Source organism: Xiphias gladius, chromosome 14 (assembly GCF_016859285.1).
Source record: "Xiphias gladius isolate SHS-SW01 ecotype Sanya breed wild chromosome 14, ASM1685928v1, whole genome shotgun sequence".
Lineage (NCBI taxonomy): Eukaryota > Metazoa > Chordata > Actinopteri > Istiophoriformes > Xiphiidae > Xiphias > Xiphias gladius.
Genome location: NC_053413.1, coordinates 14,270,435 through 14,285,458, shown reverse-complemented (window position 1 = coordinate 14,285,458; position 15,024 = coordinate 14,270,435). Strand labels below are relative to the sequence as shown.

The 15,024-nt window shown below is 44.2% G+C and overlaps 1 protein-coding gene across 1 annotated transcript in view; it reads left to right on the top strand.

Moving 5' to 3' along the window:
- The window catches only part of ptch2 (patched 2), a 31,402-nt gene extending 17,921 nt beyond the window's left edge, over positions 1 to 13,481 (top strand). The window contains exons 10-23 of the mRNA XM_040142691.1: positions 195 to 326; positions 429 to 584; positions 761 to 853; positions 964 to 1,089; positions 2,003 to 2,390; positions 2,518 to 3,042; positions 3,652 to 3,794; positions 3,947 to 4,127; positions 4,232 to 4,512; positions 5,704 to 5,841; positions 6,435 to 6,577; positions 9,948 to 10,353; positions 10,464 to 11,034; positions 11,254 to 13,481. Coding sequence (XP_039998625.1) covers positions 195 to 326; positions 429 to 584; positions 761 to 853; positions 964 to 1,089; positions 2,003 to 2,390; positions 2,518 to 3,042; positions 3,652 to 3,794; positions 3,947 to 4,127; positions 4,232 to 4,512; positions 5,704 to 5,841; positions 6,435 to 6,577; positions 9,948 to 10,353; positions 10,464 to 11,034; positions 11,254 to 11,288 — 3,318 coding nt within the window. The 3' untranslated portion in view covers positions 11,289 to 13,481. The remainder of the gene's footprint in view (positions 1 to 194; positions 327 to 428; positions 585 to 760; positions 854 to 963; positions 1,090 to 2,002; positions 2,391 to 2,517; positions 3,043 to 3,651; positions 3,795 to 3,946; positions 4,128 to 4,231; positions 4,513 to 5,703; positions 5,842 to 6,434; positions 6,578 to 9,947; positions 10,354 to 10,463; positions 11,035 to 11,253) is intronic.
- Positions 13,482 to 15,024: the final 1,543 nt, after the last annotated feature.

Sequence of the window (15,024 nt, the reverse complement as noted above, 5' to 3'; positions counted from 1 at the left end):
TCTGGGGTTTTCAACATCTTCCTTTTGACAATCCAATTCTAAATTCTAGTATTAATATGTTGCAGAATTCAGATTCTAGTGTATTTCTCATCCTCTATGAAATTGAATTTTACATTTGAAGAATCTGACATGCTGACATTTGGCAATTGAGGTACTTTGCCAAGCTTAATAACCGACTAATTTGTGTCCCTCAGGTGGTCCATCAGAGTATTCCTGCTAACTCCAGCCAGTCCATCCACGCTTTCTCCACCACCACCCTCAACGACATCATGAAATCCTTTTCTGATGTCAGCGTCATACGGGTGGCTGGAGGATACCTGCTCATGGTGGGCATATTGACTGACATAATATTTAAGTCAGACTAGTAAGTTAATGAAAAATATTTACTTTGAAATAACTAATATTTAATATGGATGTCTTCTCTCTAGCTCGCCTATGCCTGTGTGACCATGCTAAGGTGGGACTGTGCTAAGTCCCAGGGGGCCGTGGGGCTGGCCGGGGTGCTGCTGGTAGCCCTGTCAGTGGCTGCAGGACTGGGTCTCTGCTCCCTGCTCGGCCTCTCTTTCAATGCTGCCACCACACAGGTACAACGCAAAGAAAATTCATAGCTTATGTAGTTTACTAGCATTTTGGTCTCAAATCCTGTTGGTCTTTTGGTCATTTTTGGTCTAAATCTTGATCGAGAGCCCAGATTTTGATGTCACACACTTCAAATGTTCATGCACATCCTATGCTCACCACTGATGTGTTTCCCACCCAGGTGCTTCCCTTCTTGGCACTAGGGATTGGTGTGGATGACATGTTTCTGTTGGCTCACTCCTTCACAGAAACTGGAAGTAACATCCCCTTCAAGGTACCTTTAATAGTCTCCGCTCCTCTCCTTCCTCCCCTCTGCTCTCCTGTCCTCCCCTCTCCTCTCCTGTCCTCACCTCTGTCTGATTTGTGCATGTGTTTGTTTTAAAGGAGCGGACAGGAGACTGTTTGCGTCGCACCGGCACCAGTGTGGCTCTGACTTCCATCAACAACATGATTGCGTTCTTTATGGCTGCTCTCGTACCCATCCCTGCCTTGCGAGCTTTCTCTTTGCAGGTATGTTTTGCACACACACACACACACACACACACGAACACACACACCCTCACACGCATACAAACAGACATAAACACATATACACAATCGCGCACCGAGAGGCCTGAGCTGAGGCTCCTTTGAAAATGAAGGAGATAACTTAAGAGAGGTGACAGTTATTCAGAGCAGGGAAAGCCTTTGTTCCCAATTTTATTGCCACTGCACCTACAGGGCCAACTTTTTTGTGTGTGTATGTCTCTGCATGTGCCTGTATATGTGCATAAATATGTGCGTGTGTGTGTGTGTGTGTGTGTGTGTGTGCGCGTGTTAGTACATGTGTGTAATGTGGAATAATCAGAGCAAAGAGAGTGATGAACAGACAGAGAGAAGCAGACAGAGAGAGAACGAGAGGGAGGGAGGAGTGGATCAGTATATCACTGGCCCCCTCAAGGCGGTTTGCTCTGATCTGTGACTAACTGTGGGTGGTCCGAAACACACAAGCACACACAGAAATACACACACATAGACGCATGCACACTGAAAACTACAACCAGTTAGAATGTCAGCTTCAGGGGCTGGAGTGAGTGGGGAGTTGGCGGTGGTGAAGGGTGATGGTTTTGCTCAGACTCGCAACATATATATCCCCCCCCTGCTTCTTTCTCTCATTCTTTTTTAGTAGTTCTTTCTTTCTGGAACTCTTTTCTTTCTTTTTTCTCTGTGTCTCTCTCCCTCTCCCCTCCCGGCTCACTTAGTATCCCTTGCTGGTGATTTACAATAATGCTTTTTCTTTACTTTCGGGGCTGTGCTCTGAGACACTAAAAAAAAAACAAGGAGCCCTGACTCTCCCCAGCTGGGGTAGGGTGCCGAAAATTACCAATACTGTTCTCTTCTCATTTTGTTTTTCTCTTTTTTCTCTCTGTATTTCTCTCCCTAGGCGGCTGTCGTGGTTGTGTTTAACTTCGCCATGGTGCTGCTCATCTTCCCCGCCATCCTCAGTTTGGACCTCCACCGACGTGAGGACAAGCGTTTGGACGTCCTCTGCTGCCTGTACAGCCCCTGCTCGGACCGCGTCATCCACCTCTCTCCACACGAGCTGTCGGATGCCGGAGAGCAGCCGCACACGCCTACAACAGCAACGGCGCACACGCACCAGTACACTGCGGGATCCACGATCACAACCAGCACCCAAATCACCACCACGGTGCAGGCATTCACTCAGTGTGACGCAGCAGGACAGCATATTGTTACGATTCTACCGCCTACCTCACAGATCTCCACCAGCCCACCTTCCATCATCCTCTGCCCCACTTCACAGGCTCAAGGTAAATAAAGTTATATTATGTTTCTCAAAATAATGTTTTTTTTGGCCAAATTCCTCTTTAAAGTCAGTATTTTTCAATAAATCCTGATGCCAAAACACTGATTTGCTGCTTGTTTTCCTTCTTGTAGCCATCACACCTTCCCCCACCACCACCTCAGTACCTGACCCCTACGGCTCCCAGCTCTTCACCCCTACTTCCAGCTCCACGCGGGACCTTCTAGCCCAGGTGGAGGACTCCAGATCGGGAAAGGAGTGCGTCCCACTCCCTTTCCTGCACTGGAACCTGTCCAGCTTTGCCAGGGAGAAATATGCTCCTCTACTCCTCAAGCCAAAAAGCAAAGCCATCGTGGTGGTCCTCTTCCTGGGCCTCCTGGGCCTTAGCCTGTATGGGACAACGATGGTGCACGACGGCCTCTACCTGACCGACATCGTGCCACGCGACACCAAGGAGTATGATTTCATCGACGCCCAGTTTAAGTACTTCTCCTTCTACAACATGTACCTGGTGACCATGGATGGATTTGATTACGCTCGATCACAGAGGCTGCTGATCCAGCTGCACAACGCTTTTAACTCTGTTAAATACGTGGTCAGAGTCAGCAACAACAAACTGCCCCGCATGTGGCTGCACTACTTCCATGACTGGCTCAGAGGTAATAATTCAAGCTGAGTAATGTTATTTTTTGAATGAGTCATGCAATGACTTATTCTCTTTCCCCTTGAGGGTTGCTGATAATGATATCAGAATCCGCTGGAAGGTGCAAAAGATTTTTGCAGGTGTACTTTTTACTCAGTACAGGAGTCAATGGGTGTGTGTGCGGGGGTGAGAATGTGCGAAGGGTGAGTGAAAGTTCAAAGTTCAGTCACACTGTTTACCCCCATCCACCTGGGCTCAGGGGTGGTGCAGTAGACGGGTTGGGGTCATAGTTTATCTTTGTGTGTGTGTGTGTGTGTGTGTGTGTGTGTGTGTGTGTGTGTGTGTGTGTGTGTGTGTGTGTGTGTGTGTGTGTGTGTGTCCTCAGGCTAGGATGTGTCAGAGGCCCAGTCAAGAGGAAGTAATAGTTAACAGGTCAATCAGAGCCAGCTGAAAAAAAAAAGAGAGAAGGAAAAAGAAACGTGATATTTCACGTTTCCAACATCACTGCCCATTGACAGACACGCCGGAAAACCCCTATCATTTTATGATAATAGAAATCATAATATTTATAAATGACAGCCACAATAATTCTTTCTCTTCTGTGTGTGTTTTACCTCACACGCAGGTCTTCAGGCTGCTTTCGATGCTGACTGGCAGGCAGGCAGGATTACCGCTGACAGCTATCGTAATGGCACAGAGGACGGAGCTCTGGCATACAAGCTCCTCATCCAAACTGGCTCCAAGAAAGAGCCTTTTAACTACAGCCAGGTATGTCCAAGAGCTGCAAAGAAAAAAAAAACTATTTTAAAACAGAATCCATATGTCCTTTCCACGAGAAGGTGTGTGGAATTGTAGACGACTACATTATTAGCTGTCTTTTTACCATTCATTCTGACAAAAATTGAATCATTTTTCTCTAGCTTACGTCTCGTCGGCTGGTAGATGCAGAGGGTCTGATCCCCCCAGAGGTGTTTTACATTTACCTGACAGTTTGGGTCAGTAACGATCCTCTGGGCTACGCTGCCTCCCAGGCCAACTTCTACCCCCATCCCAGAGAGTGGATTCACGACAAGTATGACACTACGGGAGAGAATCTGCGCAGTAAGTGTCTAATCTTATACATATGATTTGGCCAGAGTGGACACACCTGAAAATAATTTGTAGTATGAATATGATAAGATCTCAAATCTCATTCTCTCTTGCAGTCCCAGCTGCAGAGGCCCTGGAGTTTGCCCAGTTCCCCTTCTACCTTAACGGCCTTCGCCAGGCTAGCGACTTTGTGGAGGCCATTGAGAGTGTGCGGGCCATCTGCGACGAGTTTAGTCGCAAGGGTGTGTTCAACTACCCTAATGGATACCCCTTTTTGTTCTGGGAGCAGTATATTGGCCTCAGACACTGGTTCCTGCTGTCGATCAGCGTGGTGCTGGCCTGCACCTTCCTGGTCTGTGCGATTCTCCTGCTCAACCCCTGGACCGCCGGCATCATTGTAAGACAACAATGAATTTCCTCTGTAACTCTTCATCATGCCCTAATCTTCCTCATCCTTCCTTTTGCCCTCTTTTCCATTTTTTGCCTATTTCTGTCTCAGCTTTACCTCCTCATCCTACCTCAACAACATCATTAGCCCCTTCCTCCCTCTCTTCTTCCACTCACTTTCTTCTCACCCTTCTCAGCACAGCTCAATAACGCTGTCTAGGGGGCCCCTTAGCCCCACACACTCACACATACACATGGGGACCTTTGTCATTCTAATGTAGGCTGGGCCGGCCTTAGAAAAGGAAATGCAAAGGAGCAAGAAAGGCTTTGCCCTCCTGAAGCCTCTACCTCCAACTCCCTCACAGCTTTTGTCCAAGGGAGAGCAAGAGACTTGGGGACAGGACAGATCTGCCCAGTTGCGACCTTGGCCTGCTCAACCCATCCATCAGGGATATGTTTGTGTGTGAGTGTGTGTGTGTGAGAGAGAAAGAGACAGTCTGAGTGTGCAGTGTTTGGAAAACATTTCACACACAAGCTGGTGGGACCAGTGGTCCTTAAGGGCCCCCCAGACTCACACACATACACAAATCCACATATCCCTGACCATTGGGGGGGCTGAAGTGTAGCAGAACAACAGTGGCAGTTTCAGTTGGAATGTGTTTAATTTAAGTAGCGGCCCCTAGCAGCACTGATTGAGACGGCAACACAACCCAATCTCCTCAGACACAGAGAGAGGCACAGCTATATGCATGGTTTCCAAGCATCAGCCTGCCTGTGAAGGTTTTGCCCAGCCTGTATGTGGTCAAGCAGTTAAACGGCTTTTATCATTTCCAATTTAACCGTGCCCCAGCTCATAGCCCCCGCTGTGATCAAAAGCTCCTGTTGGCCGGGAACCGTTTTCTCCTCGTTGTTTTCTAAGACTTGTTGTTGTTAGGCGTATAGCCTAAGGGTGGGTAATTTGATGCCATGTCTTTGAGATCCTGAGCACAGGGTCAAAGACTACTGGGGTGAAGCGGCAAAAAGGCTAAACTCACTTACTAAAGAAAGACATATTCACCTATATTGTTTATAGGCTTTTATTATTTTTATTATTATTTATTTTGATGGTTTGCTTTCTTTTTTCCTAATCATTGTACTGTTTCTCAAGTATTGGCAGTTGAAAACATTTCACTTTGTGACACTTTATACGTTGTCTTTCCAGGTGTTTATCTTGGCCATGATGACGGTGGAGTTGTTTGGCATTATGGGTCTGATTGGCATCAAGTTGAGCGCCATCCCTGTCGTCATCCTGATTGCCTCCGTGGGTATCGGAGTGGAGTTCACTGTTCACATTGCACTGGTGAGTGAATACACTGAGAGCCAGAGCGCACACATGGATTAACTGTTAGAGGGACCGAGCACCCACAATTAAACGCCTACTTTACTTGAAACCTGAAGCTTCTGGTTTGACTGTGAAATACCTACTATACACTAAGGATTGAGTGTATTGCTATTTTTATGTGGATTTTCATACCCCATGGAAGATTTACAATGAACCTTTGATAAAAAATTTTAATTATTGATTGAATGTACTTTTTCTCCGCACAAGGATTTGTAATAGCCATTTCATAAAACCAATAGGCCTCATTTTGCAAACAATTTTTAGTTGATTTAAAGTGCAAAGCACAGACTCCTGCTGCTTCATACCAGAAATGGAAAGTAATTAAGGTAAAATAAGTGTGATTAAAGATTTACTAGGAAACTTTTGGCTACCTGGTTCATGCTGGCACCCCTCTAACACAGTGTACTGTCTTGTAGTGTAGCACAGCGATCCCCAACAAAACCAAAGGCAGGAATTCTGAAGCATGCCAACTTTCGCCGCAAGCACAACTTTTGTGTGATCGGCAAGATTTCCAACTCATTTCTCTTTCCCCACCTCCCTCTCCGCCGCAGGGCTTCCTGACAGCGATTGGCAACAGAAACAAGCGCTCGGCGGTGGCTCTGGAGCACATGTTTGCCCCGGTGGTTGACGGAGCGATCTCTACGCTGCTGGGCGTTCTCATGCTGGCAGGGTCAGAGTTTGACTTCATCATGAGGTGAGATGCTGTGTGTATGTATGTCAGTTTGTGAGTATTGGTCTGTATGCAAGCATTTGACAAGTCATGCTGACTTTGTGCTTATGTGTGAGAGAGTGACAGTGCTCGTTTTGGAAGCAGTGGTGTCTACACCCCCCACAGCCCATATGTCAGCTCAACAAGACGCAATATTTTGGTTTTACACCACTGGTGTGTGAATGTGTGTATATGTGTTGAGCCAGTTGTCTAGCCTCACTTGGGGACAGGAGGAAGCCTTGTGGGGGGTCAGGGATGCATTCAGGTGGAAATGTTATACCCCGTTTTATGCAGACACAGACACACACACAGTGACAAATATGCACCTGGTTCTGTCACTCTGGGCACACACACACATCCGTCTCCCCAACCTCAGAGCTCAACAAATGGGGAAAACATCAAGAGTGTGTAGCAGCTGCTCGTAAACATGGAAGTGCTCTGCTACCCACTGGGTGGTGTCTCTCTCTCTCACTCGTTCTCACTGATTCTTTCACACAAACACACACGAGGGGAATCTGTAAAAATTCCTATCATCCGTTTAGCATTCTCTCCCTCCATGTTAGGTGCCGTAATACAAAGTGGAGCTAAATCTGAACCGGTCAGCCAGTCAGATGGTGTGTAGCCCACCAACAGACATCACTCCCCTGTGTGTGTGTGTGTGTGTGTGTGTGTGTGTGTGTGTGTGTGTGTGTGTGTGTGTGTGTGTGTGTGTGTGTGTGTGTGTGTGTGTGTGTGTGCGCCTAAGTGTAAACTGTGTATATATGTATATGTGTGTGCGTGTGTTTTCTACCACTGTTTCATGGTCAGAGTGGAAAAAAAGGCGAATAGCTCGATGTTTTTCAGCCGAATGTGGTCTCGGCCCAAACCCGAAACCACAACCTTGAGCTCACAGACTGCAATAGGCCTCCATGACATAAAAAGTGCAGTTTTTCTGCAGAAACCGAGACAGAGACAGAGAGAGGAAGAGGAGTACTCTGAGGGTGGCTTCCTTACAAGGATATGAGGTCCTGGTGGGTGGGTGGGTGGGTAGATGGATTTTACATGAATGGATCCAATGTTGGATTTTAAAGATAAAGAGGAGTAAATATGTAGGAGTAGAGAAAAACTGAGAATGAATAGGAAGTTGGATTGGGATTAATGGAGATAAGAGAGCATTTTCAGCGTCTTGTTTTTCTTCTTATCTTCCATGGTTGTGAGAGAGAGCATTTTCCGAGGACGGGGTGAGAAAGAGACAAAAGGGTCTAGTATCTCTGTTGGAGGTCTTGTTTAGCTGTAGCTGTAGCTGTGGTCGGGTGAACGGGGCAAGCCAGAGCTGGCTAGCTGGGGAGTAGCATAAATATACTGTTGTAAACATCTCCTGGCCTTGTAATGCACTGAATAAACAGCAAGCCTAATTCAGCTCTGCTCAGAGTCCTCTCTCACACACATACACTTACGTAGCATGCATGCACACACATGCGGGCCAGATATGCATGCACACACACACACACACACACACGCACGCACGCACAGAGACGCACACACACACACACACACACAGGGAAAAATTCACATATGTATAGGCATGTAAACACTTACGCTCTCTTTCTCACACACACATACACACATGACTCCCCAGGCCCCGACAACGAATGGAAAAGATTACAGTTTATATAAACAACAGAATTCCTAACAGTGAGACGCTGTTGGAGGTCCCACCAAAGTCTCGCTCTCTGTCTTCCTATCTCACTCTTCTCTTGTTTTTTTTTTAACCATGTAAAGAAGTTGAAATGTAGTTTTGAGTAATATAAGCAAGAGAGTTCACAGAGCTCACATGGCATAGCACTGGAGTCCAGTGCTATGCCATGAAAGCAAAGATGACCTGTTTGGGATTTTAGCGCCTGCTTGTAAACGTACTTCGATTAAGCAGGACAATTCAGTATCTGCGTGTCGTTTAAAGACAAGTCCTGGTTTTGAGCAGACAGCGAGAAATTGAAAATATCTCCCTGAGGAGTTTTTGTCAACACTGGTTAGGATGACATGTGTTATGCTTCTGATAAAGGAAGAAATCAAAAACAACAGTTAAAGGGGAAAGGCGAAAACACGGCAGAGAAAGCAGGGGGGCAGAAATTGGTGCGAATACGCATTGTGAAATCACACGTAACATGCAAGCCATGAACTTTTTCCTGAAGAGTGACCTTTGTCAAGTGAAGTAGTAATAACTGTAGTAGTGGCCCATTCAGAGGAGAGAAGCATGTTTCCAGAACACTCCACAGCTATTATCCCTGTCCTTGTTTGCTTTTTTTCTCTTCATTCCAACAATCATTTTTTTCCTTCCCTCTTTCTTTTGACTCTTTAAGTCTGGCTGGTGGTTAGCATCTCACTGTCTCTCTCTTTCTGCTTTCTGTTAGTGTTTAAGTGGAGTCCTCTCTAATTTTCTTGGGGAGCTCTTTCTTGTGGCCTGCCTCCACCCCTGGCCTCCTCAGAGCTCCACTGAGATGCACGCACACACAAAAATACGCACACACACGCACACAGTGTGAGTGAGAAACAGAGCGAGAGAAAGTCTTGTAGCAGCAGCAGTGGAGGCATCAAAGCATGTTTTAGTTGGACTGAGCGGGGAATCAGATTTGCACCCCCCTGCCTTTGATACACAAACACTGGGCTTTCCCTGACTTCTTCCCCTGAGCTACTTCCCTTCCTCATGTGCCAACTATGTGTGTGTTTGGAATCGTGCACGCGCATGTGTGTATGTCTGTTCCTGTACATATAAAACATCGGGACCCCGTGGTCTCGCCCCCGCCCCTTTTTTTGTCACATTGAAAGAAAAATTGAACAAAAACAAATGCATAAAATAAAGATGTATGTCAAATATTAACTGTTTCCCGCAATGTGTAAAAGTGTCATGAGGTTTGCTGAAGCTCTAAATCCATCTGAATTTCAGCCAAATCCCAAAAAACTTAAGATTCAAAAGAAAACAAGATTAAATGGATTGTGGCTCTGTGTGACTGTGAGTATGCGCACATGCATATGCACTTCCTAATGCATGTGTGTACAATCCAGCTGAGGCAGGCAAAAGGCCGGAAGAGGAGGGTTGGCAGACCTGTTCAGTGTAAACACAGAGGTGCTTTGGTATTGCCTGACCTCGACTAAACCGAGTAAACAATTGGCAGCTGCTGCTAGCAAACAAGAAAGGTGTGGTCACTCTCATTGGTCTCTCTTTCTATATTTCACCTTCACTTCTTGTTTCACCGAGCAAAAGAGCCTACAAAATGTTACCAGTTAGTTTGAATCTGAAAGTGGTTCTTTCTAGCACTAGTTGTGACTTTTTTGGGTTCAAGTTCAAACTGACGTCCCTCATCTCTCTCTCTTACAGGTATTTCTTTGCAGTGCTGGCCATCCTGACTGTGTTGGGGATGCTGAATGGCTTAGTACTCCTGCCAGTCCTCCTTTCCATGATGGGGCCTTCCGCTGAGGTCACCCCAGTCGACAATGCCAGCCGCCTGCCCACGCCTTCCCCCGAGCCCCCGCTTCCCCCACCCATGACCCACCACGGGTACTACACGGGCCACCACAACCCACGGGCATCTCGTCAACAAGCCTTTTCAGAGTCATCAGACTCTGAGTATTACTCTGAGATGACCACCACTTCGGGGATCGGGGAAGAGGATTACAAGTACTGTGACCGCAGTGCGTACATAGCATCGCACACCAACGTTACACCGGCTACGTCTCACATACTGCTAGAAGCCAGCAAGAACCCCAGCTTCCCCAAACTCACGGTACGCTGCATGACCACACTGATTAGATAGGAACCCCTCCTGTATGATCAAGTGATCTTTAAATTCATGTGTTATTCTCAAAGTAAATTATGAAAATGTTTTTGTTGTAGGTGGTGAAGCCATTCAAAGAAAATGCACCAGGCACTGGTGGGAGGATAGACCCGTTAAATGAGTCTTCACACAATGCACAGTCACCTCTCAGCTCTCAGGTTACATGCTGGGATGGAAACAAGCTGGAGCAGCAGCAGGGTCTCCAGAGGCTCCAGGCTCAGCCAAGCCAACACTTGCCCAGCGACAGAGCTCACTTCCCTGGGAGGACTTGTCAAAGCGGCCCCAGGCTTCAGAACAGCAGAGGGCCTCAGCCAAACAGGACTAAAGGGCCAAGATATAGCAATAGCACCTCCGCCCTGCCAACGCCACAAGGCTCAACTGGGGGGCCTGTTACCATGGTTACAGCCACAGCCTCCGTGACGGTGGCTGTGCATCCGACCTTGCCAGGGGCGGCGTACCAAGGCTACATGCATGAAGGTTTTGACACAGACAGTGAGTCGGACTGTTTTGAAGCTGCTAAGAGGACTTTTGGTGACAAAACAAACTTTTCTTCATGCAAGAGAGACTCTCTAGAGATCCAGGACTTGGAAGCATCACAGTGCCAGACAGAGCATCAGCTCAAGACGCAAGGTGAGTCAGCAACTTGTCAATCTTAGGTTAACCTGACCTGTGATCTTCTTAGCACACATATTGAGAGCTTACATTTGATGTAACAATAAAACAAGAAAAACATGTAATTCTTAAATGAGATAACACCGTTTCTAGTTTTCCCAGCCCTCATTTCTCTGTGTTTGATGGCAGTTTAGCAATGTCTAATTCTTCTCCCTCTTCTCTGTTTGTCTGCTGCAGGTGGGTTGAGGATCCAGGCAGCCAAAGATTGCTAGACTCTCTCACACGCTGTGCCTTCTCTCTTCAAGTCTCTGGCTGCTTCCCAGAGCACCTTGACGCCCACATAGCGTCACATCACAACTTGAACTCTCAGCTGTACATAGACTTCAGACAAAAAAAGGAGAGGATTTATTTCAAGGACATATTAAGAAAGAAATCAACTTGTTTTAAGAATTATATAAATCTATGATTATATATTTTAATACTAAAAAAGAGGGAAGCTATTTAAAAGAGTACTGTATAACTTGGGTATACTCTTGTGTAAAAGTTCAGATGTAAAAGATTATTTTGTTGTGGGGCAGTTGATTTTTTTTCCCCCCCACAGTGTATAGAATAAGAAATGCGCTATATGTAAAAAGTGTCCACATAAAGTGAGATGTTAATAAGATATTAGGCTATTGAACATACATGGTCAGTGTTTTATTTCTATTTGTATTGTTATGTTATTGTTTTTTTTTGTTTTGTTTTGTTTTGGGTTTTTTTTTTGCTGCTACACTTCAAAATAATGTTAAGTGATTTGCCTTAAAAAATGCAGTACCCCCCTCTTCTCCCTCTTGCTTAAGTCCGTGTACTTAGTAACTTTCTACACAGTATTATACTGTGAGATATTCTGCATCTGGCACACTCTCTTTTGTATTTTAAGTATAGATATATATTCTCTGTCACAGTGTGCACTGTAAAAAAAAAAAAAAGCAGAGAGTTACGCAGCAGATACTGTTTTCTTAACAGTAGTAACCGCCGTGCCTTCAGTATATCCCCTTGTTTTTGTTATCACAGCATTCAGAGCTCAGTATTATGTTCATGCTTTAGTGTAAATATGTTTTACAGGTTTGGTCTCAGTCTTGTCCAGACACAGAATGTTTTTCAAGAAACTGTAGTAGATTGATTTTTGTCAGTCCATCTGTGGGAATATTTCTAAATGTGGTCAGTCCGGCAACATGCTGGCAGGGTCACATCTAATTCATACATCATATTTCGTGTTAAATCTTTGTCCTGTTGTCCCAATGTCCTCTGCAGTTTTAAACTACTTGAAGGAGCTGTGATACGATTTCTTTTTTATTCTTCTGCAGTTTTTGTAAGCTCTACAGTGGGTGACGTTCACATTTGTCACTTTGTGACAAAAGTGTTGTTCACTTCCTTGTATTATTTTGAAAGGGAATTATAAAATCCAATGCAAAGGGAGTGATTTTATTTTATTATTAATATTTTTTCCGTTTTTCTTTGCTGGCTGCTTTAGGGTTTTAACACATTCATACCGTTGTGATCCTGTGCAATTATTTCATTATGTAAACTGGTTCATTCTTTTTAATGCTTCAGCCTGCTCTGACACTTTCTAATGTCTCACTCTTCTTGTTAATAACCTCATATATGCCACATTCTTCATTCATTCTTAGGATTATCATTTCATTTGCTTTACAAAGTTGCTGTTGTTGTTGTTCAGTATTGGTCTCATCACTGCCAGGTTAAATTGCAGGGAAAAACTTGCCAATCTATTTTTTTTCATGTCATTTATCAAGTGGCAGCTTTGGTTTCTTTTGTAAATACGAAAGAAGAGTTAAGTAGCTACTGTGCAGTTGTGAATAATTAAGCAAAACGGGCAAAGCACCATTTACAGTTCCATTAGACCGTAGACAGCCAGGGGGTGTTGTCAGACAGTGGTGAGGAGTTTGTAGTTGGGGAGGGGGGGGTGCTCCTGCATTAGTTTGTAGTTTATTTCAAAAAATTGTTAATGTCATGCCATATAAATTATTTATATTAAAAATTTATTTTTGTAGTTTGTACAGATGTTAGTATCTAGACTGAAGTTCTATTTTTAAAGAGTAAATATATATTATATATAAATATATCTATTTGTTGCCAAGTTTGTTTTTGTTTTATTGTTTTGTTTTGTTTGCATTTTTTGATGGGGGGGTTATGGGAGGGAGGGGTTGACAACACTTTAGAGCAGAGGCCTTTTTTTTTGTGGAGCAAAGGTGGTAGTCGGAGGATCATGAAGGAGAAGGTGTGTAGGAATGTGTCACTGTTACACCTTGTTTTTAAGTTTCCTCTCGGCCTTCCTTCTTCATTGTCATTTTTTAAAAGAAATGTTCTTGTCCATGTCTAAAACACTGTGACTTCTGAAAACTATGCTCAAGAAAACCCTCGCGTGACTGTTATGTTCCCTCACCTGCTATAGAAATTTAACTAACAAAATAAATTGAATGAAAAAAGTGTTTCTGTGGTCTTTGCCAGTCTTTTGTAGTGTATTTGTGTGTGTTTGTCTGTGACCCTGCAAATAGATAAAGGATCAATACTGTTATCACAAATGCAGATGAGCTAAATCTGATTGCGTTTGCTGGTTAAAAACACTCTTTAGAAAAGGCCTTCTCGATTATCAAGGTGCATTGTTGAGGTGTCAGACAAAAGGTTTGCCGTCAGCATGTTGATATTTTAAACCCAAAAGTATCTATATATCTACTGTAAGTGAATTTATGTTTAGGCCTAAATCTCATTGAAACAATGTAATCGGTCAGACGCTGAAGATACTGACTCTCGCAATAAATGTGAGTTATATAAAAATTTGTTTCTTCAGTGCTGAAAACCGAAAGACCAAAAAACGCATGCACAAAATGCAAATGTATAAAAATAGTTTTAGAATATGGACCTGTGACTCAGTCATATGTTACTCGTTACCTTATAAGTTACTGTGCAATGCCTGACTGATTTTTTTGTACGTCAGCCATAAATGAAACTGAACTCGTCAGGCGAAACTGATTTTATGAACAAGGCTTAATCTGACATTTAGATCAAATGTAAACTGTTTCAACATGTCTCTGCTTGGACCCGTGCACCTAATATGGCCGTGTCAGTATGTCCGTCCATCCACATATGTCTTGACAGCCGATATGGAAGGTTTGGATGGTCCGCAGAGAAGGACCCTGAGGGGATTTTAGTAAAACTGCCACATTTTTTCCAGTGCCACCAAGTATTAGCTCTTGACTTGTCACATATTATCATATCTTTGATATGTGACAGGTTATCTTAAAATATAAAAATGTCATTTGAATGGCCAAGAAGCTTTGCTTTGTATATTCATGGTCACCAAAAGGCAAACTTTTTCCACTATTAGCACTCTATGAACTTTACTGTAGCATTCCAGATGCCTAAAGTTTTAATGACTCCATATCCAAATTAGGAGTCATTAAATTCCCATTTTCAGCCCGACCGCTGTTGTTATGTCTCTACGAATACCAAATTTGCATGTTTCTCAAGCAATCTTGGAGTGCGGAAGGAGGCATACACAGTAGTTATAAGATAGCATGAAACACTCAGTATCAATTTAATACCCAAAGAAGCCATTTGCCTGGACGTTTTTGTGTTGCATGAAAACTGAGTTTTGGTTTGCTTAAGACATACTGATTATAAGGAATTTAGACAGAACATAATTAAGATCAAAAACTCATTGCATTTTATTGTTATTTCATTGTGCCAGAGGAGTGCTTCATATTGTGCAAGCATTACATTGCGCTCTGCTTCCAGTCAGTCACCTGACACCCACTGAGGCTGGGTTAGAAAATACTCCCTCAAAATGTATTGCCTTACAAGCTGTACTGTCACATCAGTGCCTTTTTGTATATCATCATACATTTGGCTGTATGTGTTTTCCTACTGTATGGGTTGATTTCAAACATCTCCACTTCATGAGCAATGACTCAACGTTGAGAAGCACTGAACTGCAGCATTGAACCACCT